General features: G+C 45.2%; 1 protein-coding gene across 1 annotated transcript; it reads left to right on the top strand.

The window, feature by feature from the left end:
- Positions 1–6,479: 6,479 nt before the first annotated feature.
- LOC143210949 (uncharacterized) lies at positions 6,480–7,835 on the top strand. Its single transcript, XM_076428290.1, has one exon. It carries the CDS (start codon positions 6,480–6,482, stop codon positions 7,833–7,835), a length of 1,356 nt encoding a protein of 451 aa, XP_076284405.1.
- Positions 7,836–20,639: the final 12,804 nt, after the last annotated feature.

The raw sequence follows: 20,639 nt of genomic DNA, 5'->3' as shown, positions 1-20,639 counted from the left end.
CTTCCCCGCGACCGAGAGTTTTCTCTCTATTATCAATTCCCACTAATTGCAATTAAACAACCGTGTGCCATTCCGAGAAAAAAAAGAAACAATTTGCATAAATTATGACAATAAGTTCAATGTTTAAATATTAGGAGTTGGTGATTATTGAGGAAAGTTGAATGGTATACAAGAGGAAAATAATATGAGAAAAATGTATCGGTATTGTGGACCTTTACGGGCGGACTACCTCTAGGGGCGATCCTAGTCTCGTAACGGTATTACCCACAATAAACAAATATAAATTGTCCCTCGTATTGGGGATTATTGGGGCGAAACTCAAGATTCCTGGGCGGGTCACACTCGGTGGTGTGTCCCTCTCCCGCGAAATCAAGTGTTACCCCTCCGCCAATAACGAGGTCCAAACACAATTAAATAAACACAGTAAATATGCACAGTATATAATAAAAATTTTTCCAATGAAATAATAAAAAAAATCAGACTGCGGAGGAAGCGTGATCGGTATTGATTAACTAACGTAAATTTTCTATTAGTTTTTTGATTTTGTTTAGTCTTGTATAAACTTTAATTATTTTATCTGTACTATGGCCAACGTCGACTAATGCCAATTTGTCAACCTAGAGTTACACTACTAATATCAGCAACAGATTACCCGAAGGTCCGTTAATATTTATTAAATAATGGATTGAAATTGGAATCAATAATGTTATCCAGACGGAACAAAATGAAATTACCGAAATTATTACTATTATTATTAGTACACTGTGTGCAATTGCGTCGAGAGTACGCGCGATCACGTTTCCTTTTCTGACCCTGAATCCTGAAAATAAATTTTGTACACCCGGTATATTGTAACGGCGGAATGGCACACGAAATTCGAAAATATAATGAACAAAGACCCTCGTAGAAGACCTTGAACAGAGAACAGGCTGTTGTAAATACGACGTGACACCGTAATATCTTTCCAACAGCCTGTTGCTGTGTTTACGAGGTGCTGGTTCGTTGGTTCGAGCGAGACAACGAAAGTACCGCTCAAGGACGGGTCGTGCTTCTCTACTACGCGACCGTTTCGTTCGACCGATTCAAATTCACCCGTTTCGCTTTCGAAATTAGAATTTCTCCCGTGAGAGCCCCGAGCTTCCTCACGCGTCTCTTTTCTAAAAAGCCTATTTCAAATCGCTTTTTACGGCGAGATTTCCGCAATGTTCGGGCGCCAATTTGTCACGGCGTTTATTTCCCGGCGAACCGAGAGATAACCGCCTTCGAGAAATTATGGCCTTGCGACCGGGCCACGCTCGGTCGCGCGACACGTGGTCCTCTCGAGACAAAAGATCTTCGCAGATTCGAACGGAACGACAAATTTGGACACGAAGTGAACGGGCGCCAGGTACTATACCGTACCACGCGAAACTCTCGAACGATTCGATCGGTTCTCAAAACGACGTCGAATCTGCGAACATCGTTTAGGCCGGTGACGGCCGCGAATGGGTCCAGGGAACCACGTGAGGAAAGGAACGGGGCATTCCCCGCGACGAGAACGTTTCTCACGGTAAATGAAGCTACTCTGTAGATCTCGGGCAAAATATAGTCGTTTATTAAAACGAGATGGTCATACAATCCGCCGGCCGTTGCCGGCGGTAGTCAATAGCTTTGCCGGCGCGAACACGAAAGTGACGGCGGCTGTTCGGCCGATCGCGCGGAATAACTTCTATCGCGTCGAGCTCGGTCGTCACAGGACTTCGCGTGAATTTACAAGCCACGAGGGCACGAATTCGACCGAGCTCCGGTGACGTACGCGTTCCTAATTCGAGACTGGGCGAAACGTGCGAACGGTGAACGACACGAAACGAATACGGCGCATTATCCTCCCGAGGAACGATCCGAGGGTAACCCGAAGAATTACCGGGCGAATATCGTGGGTCCCGAATAGCTCGTGCACGAGGATTCGGCGACACACGATCCGCGGCCTCGCGAGCCTCTCAGGAGAGCGACTCCTGGTCAACGGTAAACGCGGGGAAACACGCGGTACACCGCGGTACGAACTTTCGCGAACTCAAATAACGTCCCCGAACCAACACGAACTGGTCACAAAATTATATCGAAATAAGCCTGACTGGCACTTACCAATATCGCTGTAGTGGCGGCAGTCGCAAAATTACTTTACTATGATCGCGATCTAAATGTTCGCACGTCTTCACTAATCGTAGTCTTTCGACCCAGTGGCCCAGTTCGAGATGGTTCGGAACGCGGAAGCGAGTTTTCCCCCCACTCTCGTCTTCGGCGACGCTCGGGCCAATCACGTTGTTTCTGGGCGCAGGGACGACTCGATGACATGTCGGCACGGGCCTTCGGTATTTTCTATTTTCCGAAGCCCGGCCGATATAAGGCGGTAAGTCGGCATCCATGGATCCGAGCCGTTCCGGTGTAGCTCTCATGGCATTTTCCGGATGAGACGTCGACGAGGGTGGACTGCTGATCGTCCTTATGTTTAACAGCCTCGTCGCTTTCTCCGGGTTGACAGATCCGGGCTCGGTCCAATCCTCGCCGTCTTCCTCGCCAGCGGCGCCCTGTGATTGGTGTTCCGAGCGTCTCCGCTTGCGGCCTTCCGCCAATCGGCGGCCGGAGACAGGTATCGGGCTCCTGGCCGATTTCGGTGGTTTCTGAAAACTCTTGTCGCGCCCGGCGGCGCGACATTCAAATGCGATAATTCTATTCTTTTGGGCGTTCGGATGTCCCAGGGAGAGCGCTCGTTATAACCGTTTCGTTATTATGCCGCTTTCCAGTGACCCGGTCTTTCGCTTAAGGTTCGGAGTGACGTAGGCGGAATCTGCCACGTCACACTGGTTGTAAACATGGCTAAATTGATCTGCCAGTAGTTGAGCTTTTGTGGTATTAGACTCGTGGTAATTTCCTGTGTGATCCATGAGGGGAGGAATGGTGATTGGCTTTTTCATGATTTTTCTGAAAACAGGCCAGAAAGTGTGAGAATTTTTTGCTTTTATAATTTCGGATTGAATATGATGACTTTTGAGAAATCTCACTCGTTTTTGGATATTTTTTGATAGTTGCTTGTATTGGTCATAGGCGACCAAGTCGGCGGAGCGTTGCCAGCGCTTTCTAGCAGTATTTCGCAAGCGAATAAGAAACTTGAGTTTGTCGTCGGGCATAACATGTTTGCCAGGAGTGTTGACGAACGATGTTGCCTTGTAAAAACAGGATTTCAGGAATTTCTGGAATTGGGAGACCTTGAGGTCAATGTCACCTGTAGTTTTTATGTTTGGTGAAATACTGATTTTGTTAGCAAGGTCACGGTAAGTGTCCCAGTCGGTTACTGGGGAAGAGGTTGCGAAAGAGTGTTTAGTATCCGGTAGCAATAACACTGGACGATGGTCGGACGATAGATCATCAGAGGTCACACATTGTAGATCGTTAAATGTATTGGCTAGGAAAAAGTCGATTGTGGACGGACGACAATTTGTTCGAAAGTACGTGTGAGTAAGAGGAGAAATTAACGAATAGTTATTGTTCAACATGTGGTTTTCCAATATCTTGCCATTATGGTTATTAACTTGGTTGTTCCAGGTTATATGCTTGGAATTAAGATCAACCCCAGCCACGAATGGTGTTTTGAAGTTGGTAATGGAATTAAGAGCAGCAACGTCTAGAACTTGTTTAGGACAGTACGCTGATATGACTGTTAGTTTAAAGTTAATCAGCTTGATGGCAACAGCTTCGAGATTATTGAAGGTAGAAAGATGAATAGGGTGAAATCGAAGATTCTTATGGACGAATATAGCAACCCCTCCACCAATTCTATCGGTGGTGATTCTATCATTACGTACGATGTTATAATTAGCAAGCGAAATGTCCATAGCCGGAGATAGCCATGTTTCTTGGACCAGGGCTATCAAAATGTTGTTAGTGATCATGAATGATTCAAACTCAGTTAATTTGGGGAGAATGGAACTAGCGTTCCATGACATGATTTTTCCTGGGAATTGTCGGCTAAGTGCCATTATGAAAAAAGTAGTTGAACAGCGTCGAAGATAACTTCAAGTTTATCGAGCATTGTTGAACATGACGAGAGTTTTGGTCGAATTGCTTTGACAACAGGAATGGCTCTTTTTAGAAATAGAATTGCTTCTTTTAGAAATTCCCCTGTTTCAGAGGAGTCAATGGCAGCTGTGTTGACATTAGTGTTAACAGGAGGAGAAAAGCCACTTACAACCTCACTAAAAGTTCTAGTTGCTTTACCGTTGATTGATTTGTTTTGAGTTGGAAACTGTTTCGAGTGCGATGATGCCTGTGCACTGAGGTTAGGTATAGCCCGGGGGGCACGAGTAGAGGTTCTTTTGTTAATATAAGAAATTAAACTGGGACATTGTGAAAAATTGGCAGTGTGGTCACCTGCACAGTTTGCGCATTTTGCGGGAACATCAGCTGTTTTGGCGCAATCTTTAGTAAGATGGTCGAGGCCACACTTAACGCATTTTGGCGTTTTGAAGCAATTGGCACTGGCATGACCGAAGGTTTGACATCGATAACACTGGGTAAAGTTTTTGGATTTTGTAAATTTCTCCCAGTAAATTCTGCAGTGGTAAAGGAAACCAACAGATTTTACCTGGGATAACTTTGTTCCCGGCGGAAAGGTAACTTTGTAAAGTGGATTGCTTTGTGATGGTCGAAATGGGACAACGCTCTGCGGATTGAGATGAAGAGAAATAAGCTCAGAGGCAATTGATTCTGGTTCAATTTGGGGTAGGCCCCTCAGAACAGTAGTAAGAGGCTTCTCACAGGGGAGAGCGAACGTGTAGAATTTAAGGCCCGCTTTTTGGAACGCCAATTTGGCTTCTGAGAAAAATTTGACATCATTAAAGTGCAATCTGACTTGGTTGCCAAGGAATTTAATAAAGAAATTTTTTCCAATTTCAGATTCAAGTTTGTTGCTGAATTTGATCACTTCGCTTTCAGCGATTTTAATGTAAATGGGAGGAGGGCGAGCCGAAGTGGTTTGCCCTTCAACAAGAGTTGTGGGAATGCGATTTGAATTGGTTTTCGCACTTACTTCGGTGGTAGGGTTGCCTGGATTACCGGCGAATTCCTTGAAGGCGTCCGAGGAGAATACAGCAAAACGGTTGGATAACTGGATGTTACCGCCAAGTGAAACTGGGTTGTTGGAGCTGGTGCTCATTGTTTCGATGGTTTTGAGCCTTTTGGACCCAGAAGAATTTGAAGGAACACCTGTGGGACGGACTGGATTGCCAGTCGCGTCGAATGTGAATTTCTTCTTTAATCCGACCACGCGGCCATCTTGGTCGCTGGTGCCAGGAACGTGGCTCCCGTCTATATCGTTCACTTTGTAGGGTTAAGTGAAAGGACGTTGTTTCCGTTGTCTTGAAAAAGACAGTTTGGTCTGCCGAGGGCAGGGAAGAGAACACTAACACCGCTAGAGTCCCGAATCGATTTCGAGGAGAATTCGTTAAGTGAGTTTATTTCGAATTTATATCGAAAGAAGAACAAGGCGAGAACAAGAGAAACTCAAAGGAGAGCAAAGCTCTCGATGAGCACACGACCGAAGCCGAATGGAGTCGCGATACACAGCGGAATGCAATGAAACGTGGACTCGACCGGAGTCGGCGAACGAATGACTCCGCTCTCTTGGCATTCCGGCGCGACTTATATAGCGCGCGAAAGCGCGGACCATGGCGAGTGCCGCTCTCGGTTGAGTGGCCGCGGCGCTCTCCGATTGGCGCGCGCCTGGTCTCGGCGGTGATTGGCGCGCGCTGGTGTCGAGAACATCTATAAATATAGGTGCGAGCGGTCGCTACTGTTTAGATGATGTTCGCGACGAGGTACGGCTCGTCGCACGCTGGTTGCTGGAAAGTCCAAAGTCGCTCCTTTGACTCCTCTGACCATCCCGCGCCTTGAACTGCAAGCCGCAGTTCTCCTCAGTCGCCTGATGCATTTCGTTGCGTCCTCCCTCGACCTGATCGAAGTTCCATGCTACTGCTGGACCGACTCTACCGTACCGCTTGCGTGGTTGAAATCTCATCCTTCCAAGTGGAAGATGTTCGTCGCCAATCGTGTTGCCGATGTGCAAACTCGTCTTCCTCACGCAATTTGGCAGCATGTTCCAACCACAGACAATCCCGCCGATTGTGCGTCACGTGGACTTTCTAGCGGAGAACTAGTCAAATCTCACCTTTGGTGGCACGGTCCATCCTGGCTTCTCGAGGATTCCACGGAATGGCCCCTCCAACCTCAATATTTCACGGTTGAAGACCAGTCCGAATCCAAGGTTGTGCTTCACAGCGTGGCTCCAGCTCCCGTTTGGGAGTTAGAATCTCGATTCTCTAGTTGGCCAAAACTAATGAGAGTAACGGCCTATATTCAACGTTTCGTCCGAAATGCTCGCTGTTGTCGCCGGTCCCGTCAAAGGTGTTTTCTAGGACGCGCCCTGTCCGCTCACGAGGTCTCCGATGCAAAAATTTTTTGGTTGCGCCGCATTCAAGCAATTCAGTTTCCAGAAACCATTGCCGCTATCAAAAATAAAAACTCTCTCGTCAAAGGACTCACTCGAGTCTCTCAACCCGTTTATCGACGAAAATGGACTTCTTCGCGTCGGTGGCCGGCTGCGCAACGCAGTTTTACCCGTTCAATCGAAGCATCCGGTTGTTTTAGCTCCACACCCGTTAGTGCGCCTCATCATTGAACAAGCCCACGCACGGGCCTTGCATGCCGGTTTGCAGTTAACCCTCTATATTCTTCGTCAAGAATACTGGCTTCTCCGAGGTCGGAGTCAGGTGAAGGCTGTCATTCACGCATGTGTCAAATGTGTCCGCGAACGCGCCTCGATCCCGACCCAGATCATGGGAGATCTTCCTGCCGTGAGAGTGTCCCCGCCGAAAAAACCCTTTTCGCATTGCGGGCTGGATTACGCAGGCCCCGTTCTCATCCGCGCCTCCGCGGGTCGTGGGATCACTTCCCGCAAAGCCTATATAGCGCTTTTCATATGCATGGCCACCAAGGCAGTGCATTTGGAGTTAGTCGCGGATTACTCCACCTCAGCCTTTTTGAACGCATACGTCCGTTTTTGTTCTCGTCGAGGCCTACCGGAGAGCATGTATTCCGATAACGGAACAACGTTCGTCGGAGCAGATCGGGAATTGACCATGTCTTATCGCGCCGCTCTTCGAAATCCAGAATTCCAAAATCAAACCGCCAGTGATGGTGTGGTTTGGCACTTCAACCCCCCATCTGCCCCACATTTCGGCGGCCTATGGGAGGCCGGTGTTAAAAGCGTTAAACACCATCTCCGACGCGTTCTAGGCGATCGAAAACTGACGTTTGCAGAATTTACGACGCTCCTTTGCGCAATCGAGGCATGCCTCAATTCACGACCCATCTCACCTCTTTCCGATACTCTCGATGACGTCGTTCCGCTAACCCCAGGTCATTTTCTTATTGGATCTGCCCTCACAACCCCTCCGCAACCTTCGCTTCTGGATATCGCCGAAAATCGCCTCTCGCGATGGCAATTAGTTCGACATATGACCGAACGATTTTGGAAATTATGGCAGAACGATTACCTCAATACGCTTCAGCAACGCGGAAAGTGGCGTCGCCCCCGCCCTTCCATCTCGATAGGACAACTAGTTCTCCTTAGGAATTCAGACCTTCCTCCGTGTAAGTGGGAGCTGGGGCGAGTGGTGCAATTACATCCCGGCGACGACAACCACATTCGCGTGGTGACCGTCAAAACATCCACCTCATGTTTTAGGCGACCCATTGTGAAATTGTGTCCTTTGCCCGTAGCGTGCGAATCCGAAAGATAAAACAAACGATTATATTATTGTAAACTATGTAAAAAAAAAAAAATTCTGTCATTTAATCCGATTTCATTTTTGTATGCGTTCAGCTGACCGCCGCTCTTTCACGCACGCGTCAGCGCATCTCGCGTTCCAGTTCCGTCAAGGCGGGCGGCCTTTGAATTTCGTTCCGGCGTCGTCGAATTTTTTTTTTTATATATATAAGGCTCCCGCATTCGTATGGTGTTCACCGTTCCACGGCGGGCGGCATTCCGTTTTCGCAGATCTGGGATTAGCGTGCGCGGCATTGTAACACGCAATCATTTTATTGTTTAAGTTCTTCCTTTAAATTTTTTGCGCTGCCGCACCCCGCCGCTTTCATTTGCGTATATTGCGTTTCGAAACTAATATTTCGAGGCGGGCGGTATGTTCGGGATTCAAATTGAGGATTTATTAGTCGTTACGCCGACTGTCGATCGACGTTCGATCTGTTTTGTTATGGTCTATATTTAGAGTCGAGCAGCGATTAATTGTTACCGTTTCGCTAGGCCACGGTGTGTTTATCGACACTCGTTACCGGTAAACATCTTCAATTTGAATCTCGGACAGTCGTCTTCGAGGATCATGCGATCGATTATGATCCAATCGCGTGCGACCTCGCCTGTCGCTCGAAGAGCATTTAAAAAGGCTCTCTTCGGTCTTCGCGTTTATTCGTCTTTCGACCACGATCCTCTGTTCTACATCGCACTCATATCACGATTATCACTGTAACGGTACGCGATCTTCTGGCCACTAGACCGTTATAAAATAAAGTTCATAATTCCTTGTGAAACAAGCCAGATGCATTCATAATCACCTACTTCCTCAAGTTAACTCCTTATCGTGTTCCTCACGCGCTCACGTCTGAGCGGTTCCGGATCTCGGTGATTTCGATCGTCGATCGCCACCGAACAATCTTACAAGTATTTGCGTAGATGTTAAAAATTCACAATCACAAATTTTCAGGATTATCTGTACGTGGTTAGGAATCTGTACGGGGCTAGGAAAAATTATTTTATACTTTTTAGTCCATTTTAAAAACGTGGTATTTTTAAAAAATTTATTTTTATTTTAATAATTATTTTCTGCTTTTTAGTCTTATGTGTGTGAAACTTTTGAATCGATTTTAAACATTTTTATGAGATTATAACAGAGACACGTAGTAAATTTCAGACGGTATTGCAACCCCGTCCTATCGAAAACAAACGCCATGGTAAAATGTCAAAGATAAAAGTTCGACGTTCAGTGGAGTGGGGATGAGTCAGAGTGGGAACGCCTAGTGGAGTAGGGAGCGCTGAACACGTGGACGTAGGGTTTCGCGGGGAGGTGAACAGGCAAATATTTAATTGTTATTTCTCCGAAACGGATAGACTTTTCAAAAATTTTTTTTTGAATAATGCATTGTCATCTAGTTCTGAGCCATGTAACCGATTTCAAGTCTCTAGCTCATCAGGAAGTTAGTTTAAAATCAATTGCAAAATTTGCCACCGAACAAACAGACAAACAGACAAACAAACAAGAAAGCGAGCTAATAAAAACGTGGTAAAAAAATTAATTTTCTGTTTCCTACTAAGGATCTTAATAAGAACGATTGAATTCTGTCATTACATAACATAACAGAATATTTTTTAAGAATCATTATTTTATATATAACGCAATAATGTTAAAATTACTATTTAAATTCCAATATACATTTGTAGAATATTACGTAGTAATTACTGTCATTTTTCCTTCATCTATAAACTATCGATTATATTGTAAACAATTATTACAATGGTGATAATAACGGAAATAAGAATACAATACGAGAATTATACATATACATATAGTATTATAAGGCAATTACAGAATGGGTAATGTCAGCATTCTACTATATCATTCTTCTTCCACTTGACGAATATGTTACGGATAGAGAATAAATCTCTTCCAGATCGTCTCTGGCGGGAAGCGTCCTAGATAACCTTTCGAACCCTTTGATTTAGGACCGAGCCCTGGCTCCGATTTCGTTAGAAGTGACAAAAATGAGAGTCTGGCCCTAAGCCCTAATCTCTAAGCGCGATTAGATAATGAACAAAGTATTCCATTCATTGTAGGGGTATATAAACCCTTAGATTCTCACTCTCGGGGGTTAGTACTGCAGTAGACACGTATCGCGTCACGTCGTGCTGCATTTCGGAAAGTTAACTTCTAACGAGATCGGGCTAAAGTACCTTTCGGATCAAAGTCTAACATTATAGATTCCGTTTGTTCGGTTTATAGTCTATTGGTCAGTGTTGAAGTTGTTTCCGAGTCCCCCGCATTGCCAGTGCGTGAAAACCGAGCACCGTAGTTTAGGTAAATTCTTTCTTTCACATTTCATATCTTTTTCTCTCATTTCCAATCGCGACACGTACACACTTGTACTACAGACTTTTATAAGTAGAATATATTTGTGTTATTGGTAATTAGAGCAAGTTCATTGAACCTATAATTATCGTCCAAAATCCTTATATAGTAATTGAACGTTCCCACACGATACAACCTTACCGCTCGGGTTGTATCATTTAGATTATATAAGTTACGAGGTCTACTAACTATCCTAGCGACTCCCTGATTTCGCATCAGGTTCGTTCGCGCCTTACCAATTATCAAATAGAGATTTTTCCTACCTAGTGGCTCCCCGATTTCGCATTGGGTTCGTCCACGAAAACTATACCATCCTAGCGGCTCCCTGATTTCGCATCAGGTTCGTCCGCATCCTAACAGCTCCCTGATTTCGCATCAGGTTCGTCTGTGCTTTTATCCAACCTCCCAGCGGCTCCCCAATCTCACATTGGGTTCGTCCGCGCTATTCTACAACCTCCTAGCAGCTCCCCGGTTTAGCATCGGGTTCGTCTGCGCGTCATTTCCTAGTGACTCCCCAATTTCGCATTGGGTTCGTTCACGAAGTTTCACCTTCCCAGCAGCTCCCTGATTTCGCATCAGGTTCGTCTGCGTCTGATTCCATTCCTAGAGGCTCCCTGATTTCGCGTCAGGTTCGTCCTCACTGTCTACATTCCTAGCGGCTCCCCAATTTCGCATTGGGTTCGTCCGCGTACCTTAACTAACAAATTGATACCATATTCCTGGGTTTATAACCCTTCGCCGGCCACTCGTGCTACTCGCGGCCCTGGCTCGTAACAAATATCTCGTCGATTGTGGAACTTTTACCGCTGTGGTATATCAGATCACTATAACTTTCACGTTATCCCCGCGCCCGGTTACCCGTCCCGCTGAATAACACAGGGGCTGGCAGTCTTTAATAGTATCTCGTCGGTGTTACAAGTTTTTCAATAATGACAGGTAGCGTCAAAAATCATTTCTGCAACACATAAAATATATCCAAATTTGAAAATTTAATATTTGTTTCGCTCATACTTTTTTTAGGGAGTTATCCGTATATATCTCTTTTATAATTTATAATATTATAATTTATAACATCTTACACAATAACCTGTAAAACTAACATCACTGAAAAATTTTTATACTATAGATAGACATATTATGCATACATATACAGAGAGTATATGAGAGTGCTCACGCCCGGGTTTTGGCCGTGCCCATTATAGTGCTGCCCCCTGCACTAGTGCTTAGCCTGGACACCGACGAGATACTGTTAAAGACTGCCAACCTTATGGGAGTTGGCGAGCCCGAATATTTCGGTGTTTCTTACGCCCTCTAGGATATATTCTGGCTCCATCCAGAGAAACAGAAGGCCAACGACGGCATTTTGTCGGTGAAGAAGACCACTGAGGAGATTCTCGTCGCGATGTATCGGTGAGAATGCGAATTATCACGAAACTATATCGATTATTATTAAATGTTACATTCTCCGCCATATTTCAGACGATGTTTTGGCATTATTGTGGCACTATTTCGAATTTTTAGCGATGTGGTATATCAGATCACTGTAACTTTCACGTTATCCCCGCGCCCGTTGCGCCCGGTTACCCGTCCCGCTGAATAACACAGGGGCTGGCAGTCTTTAATAGTATCTCGTCGGTGGCACAGGCACCCTTACCAGCCTTACGGGAGTTGGCGGGACTCGAATTTTTCGGTGTTCTCTTACGCCCTCTAGGATATATTCTGACTGGAATGAGAAACAGGAGGCCACCGACGGCATTTCGTCGGTGCAGAAGACACTGTATTGGTATCGTGTTATCCCCGCGCCCGTTGCGCCCGGTTACCGGGCTCGCTGAATAGCACAGGGGCTGGCAGTCTTTAATAGTATCTCGTCGGTGGCCTGGATCAGCTCCCGTCTCCACACTCAGTCCGGACAAGAACCCGTCTCCACACTCAGTCCGGACAAGAACCCGTCTCCACACTCAGTCCGGACAAGAACCCGTCTCCAAACTCAGTCCGGACAATAACCTACTTTATATAAAATACAGTGACTCCCACTAATATTTGGACACTCTTAAAAACATCGTAACTTTTTAAATATTGGACTATGCGATTTGAACTTTTTTGGAACGCTAGAGCAATTAGTTCACTACAGGATGCGAAAAGAAATTTTTTCAAAAATTGCATTTGACCGGAATTGTAGAGGAAATACTAAATGTTGCATTTTACAACTTTTTTATGCGGGCCTATATTGAAGTTTTGAAAAATATGTTTTGTAGATCTGTTCGGGTTATATGCATTGTGAAAGTTTCATCGAAATCGGTTGATGCGGGGAAAAATGACAGTCATCGAAAGATGTAAGAATTCTTAGATTTACTGCTGTTATAGGCCGAAAATCGTGAAAATCTGCAGTTTTTACCATCTATAAACGCTTGTAGCTCATTGCAACGTCGACCGATTTTGACGAAATTTTCAGGATATGTTTAATTGAAACAGATCTACAAAACGCATTTTTTAAATTTTCAATATAAGCCCACATAAAAAAGTTGTAAAATGGATCTTTTAGAATTTTCTCTACAATTCCGACCATCTGCAATTTTCGAAAAAATTTCTTTTCACATCCTGTAGTGAACTAAGTGCTCTAGCTTTCGAAAAAAGTTTGAATCGTATAGTCCAATATTAAAAAGATTATCGCGTTTTTTAGAGCGTCCGAATATTAATGGGAGTCACTGTATGTAACTAAGATATAGATCTAATATACAAATCTCTAATCAATATAAATTAAATATAACATTAATTATAATGATAGAAGTGTATTTTAATTTTTCCCAATCTTTTAGTTGCAAACTCTAGTTGTAAAAAATAAAAAACCCGGAAGAATTTGAAGAAATACAGATTTCATATCGAGGCGTAAATGCGACCATCTTGAATATTATTAATTTAATAATGAGGTATTGTCATCAACACTATCTCCGATTTTTTCATATTTTTAGCTACAGTTGTTATTAAGTGGGTATTCTAGTCTACACCACTAAAAAAATTGATTTTTTATTTTTTGCATTTTCTGAAAATAAACAGGACTTTTTGAACACCAGGAAGGATCATTGTATGGACCGGCCTGGGTTAGCAGACTAGTTGTAAGTATGCCGTTCTCATATAACGGGTATGAGAAACTTTAAACACGCGTTTTTCTCGAAACAAAGGTTTTTTACATGGCTGACATGATATATCAAACTCTAGTGACTAGAGTCTAGTCGACCGATTGACTTCAAATTTGACGTTCACCTTCAGTGGATGTCCCGATATCGTCTCTGAATCAGAGTTATAGAAAAAAAATTTTCTTATTTTTGTTAGCTCGCTAAACATGAAACAAGCCAAGAAAATCGATATTCAATATTCAAAGTGCTACCATTATGTAAATCTCAAGAAAAATTCCACGATATGTTGGTGAAAGTTCCATAAAAATATGTTTACACTTCTCGGCGTTCGGAAAAACTCAAAGAATAGTATCCCTGGCGTATAAATGACTCTCGGCAGACCCGTGTTGGGGACTTATATCGATAAATAAAATACGTACCTCCCTTTTCATGTAGAGACGAGTCGAGCGGACCACTATTATGAGCCGTTGTCTATACCGCTAGTCTCAAGTTGGTATTTTTACCAGCAGACTGTATACGACTAAATGACCCTATTTATACCTCGAGAACAATATTAGTAAACACTCTTAGCCATCGATACCTTTTTAATGAAGAGGTAAAAACCCCGAAACCCTCATCGGTTTGAATGGAATGAAATCGTCCTTTACCAGCACACTGTGTCAAGAATGGTTCTTTATTACTTTATTGTCGGTGCCACGAAGAATGACTCGGACATCTTTCTATGCCTCAATAGCAATGATGTGTTATATACTTTGCAGACCTCCACGGTCAGTTGAGAGCTGCAGCAATTCATCTTGGGGTTTTCCCATCAACTCGCACACCGTGTGCAGTAGGGTGGACCTAAGCTATACTTGGCGAAAAATTTTTATCGAGATACAAAGCACGACGCCCCCCAGAATGGTTCTCTTTGGTGAGAAAAAAATTTGGGCAAAGTTTGAAATCGATCGAAAAAAAGGATCACGTGGCGCATTTAAATTGAAAATTTTGAAAATTTTGAAATTCATCGTAACTATAAAGTATTATATATCGTTGGATTTGTAATTTTTTTAAAAATAAGAATATGGAAAAATTATATGAGCTTAATTTTAAAAAAAATAACGATGACCTTGAAATTTCGAAAATTTCATTTTAAAAAAAAAATTTTTTTGTGCCATTATATTTACCATATTGAACAGTGCAACTTTTTCCTCTGACATTTTTTCGTATAACCACAAATAACAGAGATATGTAATTTTGTATTGTACTATTGTACTATACATGTGAATGAATATTTTGAATATATTCTACAGAATAGTGATAAGGAACTATTTCTTATATTCTAATGTAAGACTATCCGCTTTTAAGATGGCAAGGACAGAGCGGGTCACCAAATAATACGCCGATCAATGGTGAAGCCGCTCGCCAAGAATGCATTTTATTAAATGAACAGACAAACAATACAAAATCTAGAGAGAGAATCCAAACTTGACAAGTCACTGGAAGAACGGGTCCTCAGACCCGAAGTGGCTGTTAGGATCCGCGCTGCCAGCGTATTTTATGACGCTACCCCTCTGGGTTTTCCCTGGGAGGGAGGTAGCTGTGTGGTTCGCCTGTGCTGCGGACCCTCGACGTTCGATTTACATGTTTTTCGCTATTGTTGTTTTCGTTGCGTCAGGATATTGCTGGCGGTAATCTTTTACCATTTGCAGTACCAACTGCTTTTCTTCCTCATTGCGAGCTAAAATTTGATTGTATGTAATCCTGTATTAGCTTAACGGCTCTTTCTGCCGAATCATTGACCACAGGTAAAGCGTTAACTATATCTAAACCTAGTTTGTAAGAATCTTCATCTTGCCAAACTACTGGATCTTTTTTTAAAAATTCTGTCAATATATTAAATCTACTAAAAAATTGTCGACTTTCGTCTGATATAAAACCTGAAATGTCCTCTTGCATGTGATCGGCCACATTAGTTGGTAAAATGACAAATTTTTTATAATAATCGCCGCTACTAAAAGATCACTATTTGATCAAGAAACTCTTGTTCCTGTTGATCTTGTATCTGGGATCGTCGTTTACAACTCTTTTGTAAGACCTTTCACTTGTGGTATAATGACTCTAATTTCTCGACGCAGCGACTGTTTAACTGAACTGGAATTCTGGCCTTTTCCCACAACACCTCCACTTCTTTAACAACAAGGTGTGCACTAGACCGAAGGTTCAATTTCACTTTCCGCAAATTATAAAATAGCACTCCTAAAACTTGTCGTTTCGATGGCAACTTAGCGTCAATTATCTGATTTTCATAATGTTCTAATAAGAACAGTTTTTCGCGACTTCTACCCTCCATTGGGCTTCTCAATTTATATAGAAATTGAGTAGTCTTCCTGTATGACTACTGTAACGTCTCGCGTCTGCCAAATCTGGATTGAACGACGATGATCACGAGTCCGATTTTGTAAGTTGAGGTGATAGTTGATCAAAGACAACACTTGAGGTTGTATGTTCGCTTACTCGATACTGATGATTACAGTTCGTTAGCTCAGACAGATCTAATCGGTGGTTCTCTGATACATATAAATCTTACTTCGGTGTGGATGTCGTTTGTTTGAAAAAGCGTGATGATTGGTTGATGGAGTTGAAAGTAATTGGTGGAAAAACTTGTAAGGATAGGAGTAGGAATAGGAGTGGGAGTTTAAGTACGGGTTGTTATAAAATTTTTAACGAGGGTTTACATCTGTTTCCCGGGTGTGCGCTTATGAATTTCAAGATAGGTAAAATTGTAAAAAAGTGGACTTAAGGTCCACGGGGTACATCTGGAGGTAACGTAATAAATTATATTCGGTCATAGGTAATAAATGGATATGTTTAAATATCTGTTATTTGTGGTTCTACGAAAAAATGTCAGAGGAAAAAGTTGCATTGTTCAATATGGTAAATATAATGGCATAAAAAAAAATTTTTTTTTAAATCAAATTTTCGAAATTTCAAGGTCATCGTTATTTTTTTTTAAATTAAGGTCATATAATTTTTCCATATTCTTATTTAGAAAAAAATTACAAATCCAACGATATATAATACTTTATAGTTACGATGAATTTCAAAATTTTCAAAATTTTCAATTTAAATGCGCCACGTGATCCTTTTATCCGATCGATCTTAAATTTTGCACAAATTTTTTTCTCACCAAAGAGAACCATTCTGGGGGGCGTCGTGAAAAAAATTCGTTGGTCAAAAAATAAGGTCCACCCTAGTGTGCAGTGACTCTTTGACCTTTCTTCTATCTCCTGTCACGGCGTTTATTTCCCGGCGAACCGAGAGATAACCGCCTTCGAGAAATTATGGCCTTGCGACCGGGCCACGCTCGGTCGCGCGACACGTGGTCCTCTCGAGACAAAAGATCTTCGCAGATTCGAACGGAACGACAAATTTGGACACGAAGTGAACGGGCGCCAGGTACTATACCGTACCACGCGAAACTCTCGAACGATTCGATCGGTTCTCAAAACGACGTCGAATCTGCGAACATCATTTAGGCCGGTGACGGCCGCGAATGGGTCCAGGGAACCACGTGAGGAAAGGAACGGGGCATTCCCCGCGACGAGAACGTTTCTCACGGTAAATGAAGCTACTCTGTTGATTTCGGGCAAAATATAGTCGTTTATTAAAACGAGATGGTCATACAATCCGCCGGCCGTTGCCGGCGGTAGTCAATAGCTTTGCCGGCGCGAACACGAAAGTGACGGCGGCTGTTCGGCCGATCGCGCGGAATAACTTCTATCGCGTCGAGCTCGGTCGTCACAGGACTTCGCGTGAATTTACAAGCCACGAGGGCACGAATTCGACCGAGCTCCGGTGACGTACGCGTTCCTAATTCGAGACTGGGCGAAGTGTGCGAACGGTGAACGACACGAAACGAATACGGCGCATTATCCTCCCGAGGAACGATCCGAGGGTACCCCGAAGAATTACCGGGCGAATATCGTGGGTCCCGAATAGCTCGTGCACGAGGATTCGGCGACACACGATCCGCGGCCTCGCGAGCCTCTCAGGAGAGCGACTCCTGGTCAACGGTAAACGCGGGGAAACACGCGGTACACCGCGGTACGAACTTTCGCGAACTCAAATAACGTCCCCGAACCAACACGAACTGGTCACAAAATTATATCGAAATGAAGCCTGACCGGCACTTACCAATATCGCTGTAATGGCGGCAGTCGCAAAATACTTTTTGAATCGCGGTCTAAGGTTCGCACGTCTTTACTAATTGTAGTCCTTCGACCCAGTGGCCCAGTTCGAGATGCTTCGGAACGCGGAAGCGAGTTTTCCCCCCACTCTCGTCTTCGGCGACGCTCGGGCCAATCACGTTGTTTCTGGGCGCAGGGACGACTCGATGACATGTCGGCCCGGGCCTTCGGTATTTTCTATTTTCCGAAGCCCGGCCGATATAAGGCGGTAAGTCGGCATCCATGGATCCGAGCCGTTCCGGTGTAGCTCTCATGGCATTTTCCGGATGAGACGTCGACGAGGGTGGACTGCTGATCGTCCTTATGTTTAACAGCCTCGTCGCTTTCTCCGGGTTGACAGATCCGGGCTCGGTCCAATCCTCGCCGTCTTCCTTGCCAGCGGCGCCCTGTGATTGGTGTTCCGAGCGTCTCCGCTTGCGGCCTTCCGCCAATCGGCGGCCGGAGACAGGTATCGGGCTCCTCGCCGATTTCGGTGGTTTCTGAAAACTCTTGTCGCGCCCGGCGGCGCGACATTCAAATGCGATAATTCTATTCTTTTGGGCGTTCGGATGTCCCAGGGAGAGCGCTCGTTATAACCGTTTCGTTATTATGCCGCTTTCCAGTGACCCGGTCTTTCGCTTAAGGTTCGGAGTGACGTAGGCGGAATCTGCCACGTCACAACTCCTCCCCCCCCGAAAGAGACCGGGGCACCGGTGGCAGTTACCAGCCAGGCTTGTTCGCGAGTTCGGGGACGAACGCTCTTCCTCGGATCTTCCTTTACATAGGGACGGACACTGCAGAGACATACACGCTTCTACCCATCACCAATCCAGACGAATATATCCTTCAAATTGTTGCTTTTCCCTGATGTGGGCGGAGCCTGATGACACGACCGGTACCTAAGGGAGAAAACCGGATTCGCTAAAGTTGGGTTCCGCTGAACCCTGAGGAACGTAGGGATCAGGGTTAAATAATGAAACTACAGTTGGGGCGACAACTCTTTATTCGCGCCCCCTGGCGCTTAATACTGGTGTCCCTCCCACCCTCCGAAAATTTAGTCTTTTATAACAAAATATACGATATTGCTAACGAAGGGGGGAGGGACCGGTAAACAAAATAATCAGTCTTTTTCTTCTCTTATCTTCTGGGAACAACCAAGGAAACGCAGGGAAAAACAAAAATATTCATGTGTCCGGCCTTGCCCAACTTGGGACTGCTGGCGCTGTCCTGTCGCTCACTTGTGGCGGGTCGACCCCTAGTAGCGGCCGTATCGAGTGCCACTGCACTCGGGGCAGGTGTCCACTGTGTAATAGGGACGTCCGCACCGGTAACAATACGGCCACTTCTGGGGTGCAAGGCACTCGGAGTGGCAGTGCCCCACCACGCGACAGCGCCAGCAGCCCTCCTCCACTTCGGCGCCTCGCCGGCCCACTTTTCCGCGCCTTTTCGCCGTACCCCTTTGTTGCGGTCTTCCTTTCGGTACTTCATTCCGTCTCGGGGTCGGGATGGAGTGCAAGGTTTCTTTCCTCGGCGGGGCTTGTACTGATACCGACGTGCCGTTCATAGTTTGGGCCTGTATATTTAGGCCCACCCTGTGTACCGGCTGGTTCGATATATCGCTCCTAAGGGCCCTCCGTATTCCATTTTCCCAGGCTTCTGTTGTCTTGCGGTGTTCCTCTCGGATACGTTTCATTCGGTCCTCAACAGACTCGGCGGTCGGTTGTAGCTTCGGTACCTCTAGTCCTGTTGGCGGTATCGGGGTCGGAAGTGCTTTTTCCCCAGATGTTACCGATGGCGCTGTCTTTGGGCCCGGTTTTGCCTTTTCTTCCCGCTCCCTCTCTGACGGTAACTTGCACCCACGCCCTACCGTACACCACCTTCCCTCGTTCTGTAGGAGCAGCTCCTTCACTAAGTGGCTCGGTATTTCTATGGGTCCTGCTGCTCTCTTTGCCGGTTTCGATGGTTCCGGTATAGCCTCCTGCTCTTTTCCCGTCTCGGCGGCGGTGTCGGCCTCCTGCTCCGCCTGCTGTTCTTTTTCCGGCGTATGTACCTCCGGTTCCGGATCCGCCGGTTTGGTTGCCACCTTCTCTTCTATTTTCTGCCACTCAATTGTGGTTGTGGCCACGTACTGCATTTTTGTGGAGGATGCGTTGGAGATTTCCTCCCACGGTAGCTCTCCGGTAAACTCCTCTCGTATTTGGTAGTATTGTTGTTCCGGGGGTCCGTGCGGCCGGTACTTAATGGACGCCGTTGCCGCGCGGGTGCCCCTCGGTAACGGGTGCAGCCTCTGCAATCTCTCCACTAACGACTCCATCGTTGTCTTCGTGGCGTCCATTTTTGTTTTTGGCTTCGGTAGTCTGTTGAGAAAAGAGAGGCTATGGTGTTAATCTTTGTTTGTGGGTGTTTGCGTGGGGAAGTATGGTTTGAGGTCCGATATGTGCGCTTTGCCGAGGTTCTTCCCCTCCTCGGTGGCCAAGTTATAGACTCCCGGTGACAGTTTTTTCGTTATTATTACCGGACCAGTAAATTTCGGTGATAGTTTCGCCGCAAAATGGTTAGCGGCCGACGAAAGTATTCGCTGTCGTTTCATAACCCTGTCCCCTACGTTAAATTCTCGGTTTCTCCGTCGCAAATTATAATGGTGCGATTGTTTCCGATATGCGTCCTCGAGGTTTTCCAACATCCAATGCCGCAGCGTCGGTAATTGCGACACCCGCTTCTTCCAGCTGTCATTGGATGTCACCTTGAGGTCGATCGGAGGCTCGACGTTAGCCCTCGCACATTTTGCCGGTCGCGGCTCTCGCCCGAAATTGAGAAACGCTGGGGAGGCTTGTAGAACGGAATGGTGCGCGGTATTATACGCAAAACGAAACTGTGGTAAATTCAAGTCCCAATCTCGGTGGTCCCTCTCTATATAAGCGACGATCATCGTCTTCAGGATCCGATTCACTCGCTCTACTGGGTTCGCTTGCGGGTGGTACGGGGGGGTGGTACTTAATCGAATGCCGTATTCGTCGGCAAGTTCCCTCAGAGTCTTGTTCGCGAACTCGGTACCGTTGTCCGTCAAC

Source organism: Lasioglossum baleicum, chromosome 1 (assembly GCF_051020765.1).
Source record: "Lasioglossum baleicum chromosome 1, iyLasBale1, whole genome shotgun sequence".
In the NCBI taxonomy this organism is placed as follows: Eukaryota; Metazoa; Arthropoda; class Insecta; order Hymenoptera; family Halictidae; genus Lasioglossum; species Lasioglossum baleicum.
The sequence above is the reverse complement of the archived record's forward strand: the minus strand, read 5'-3'. Positions and strand labels throughout refer to the sequence as shown.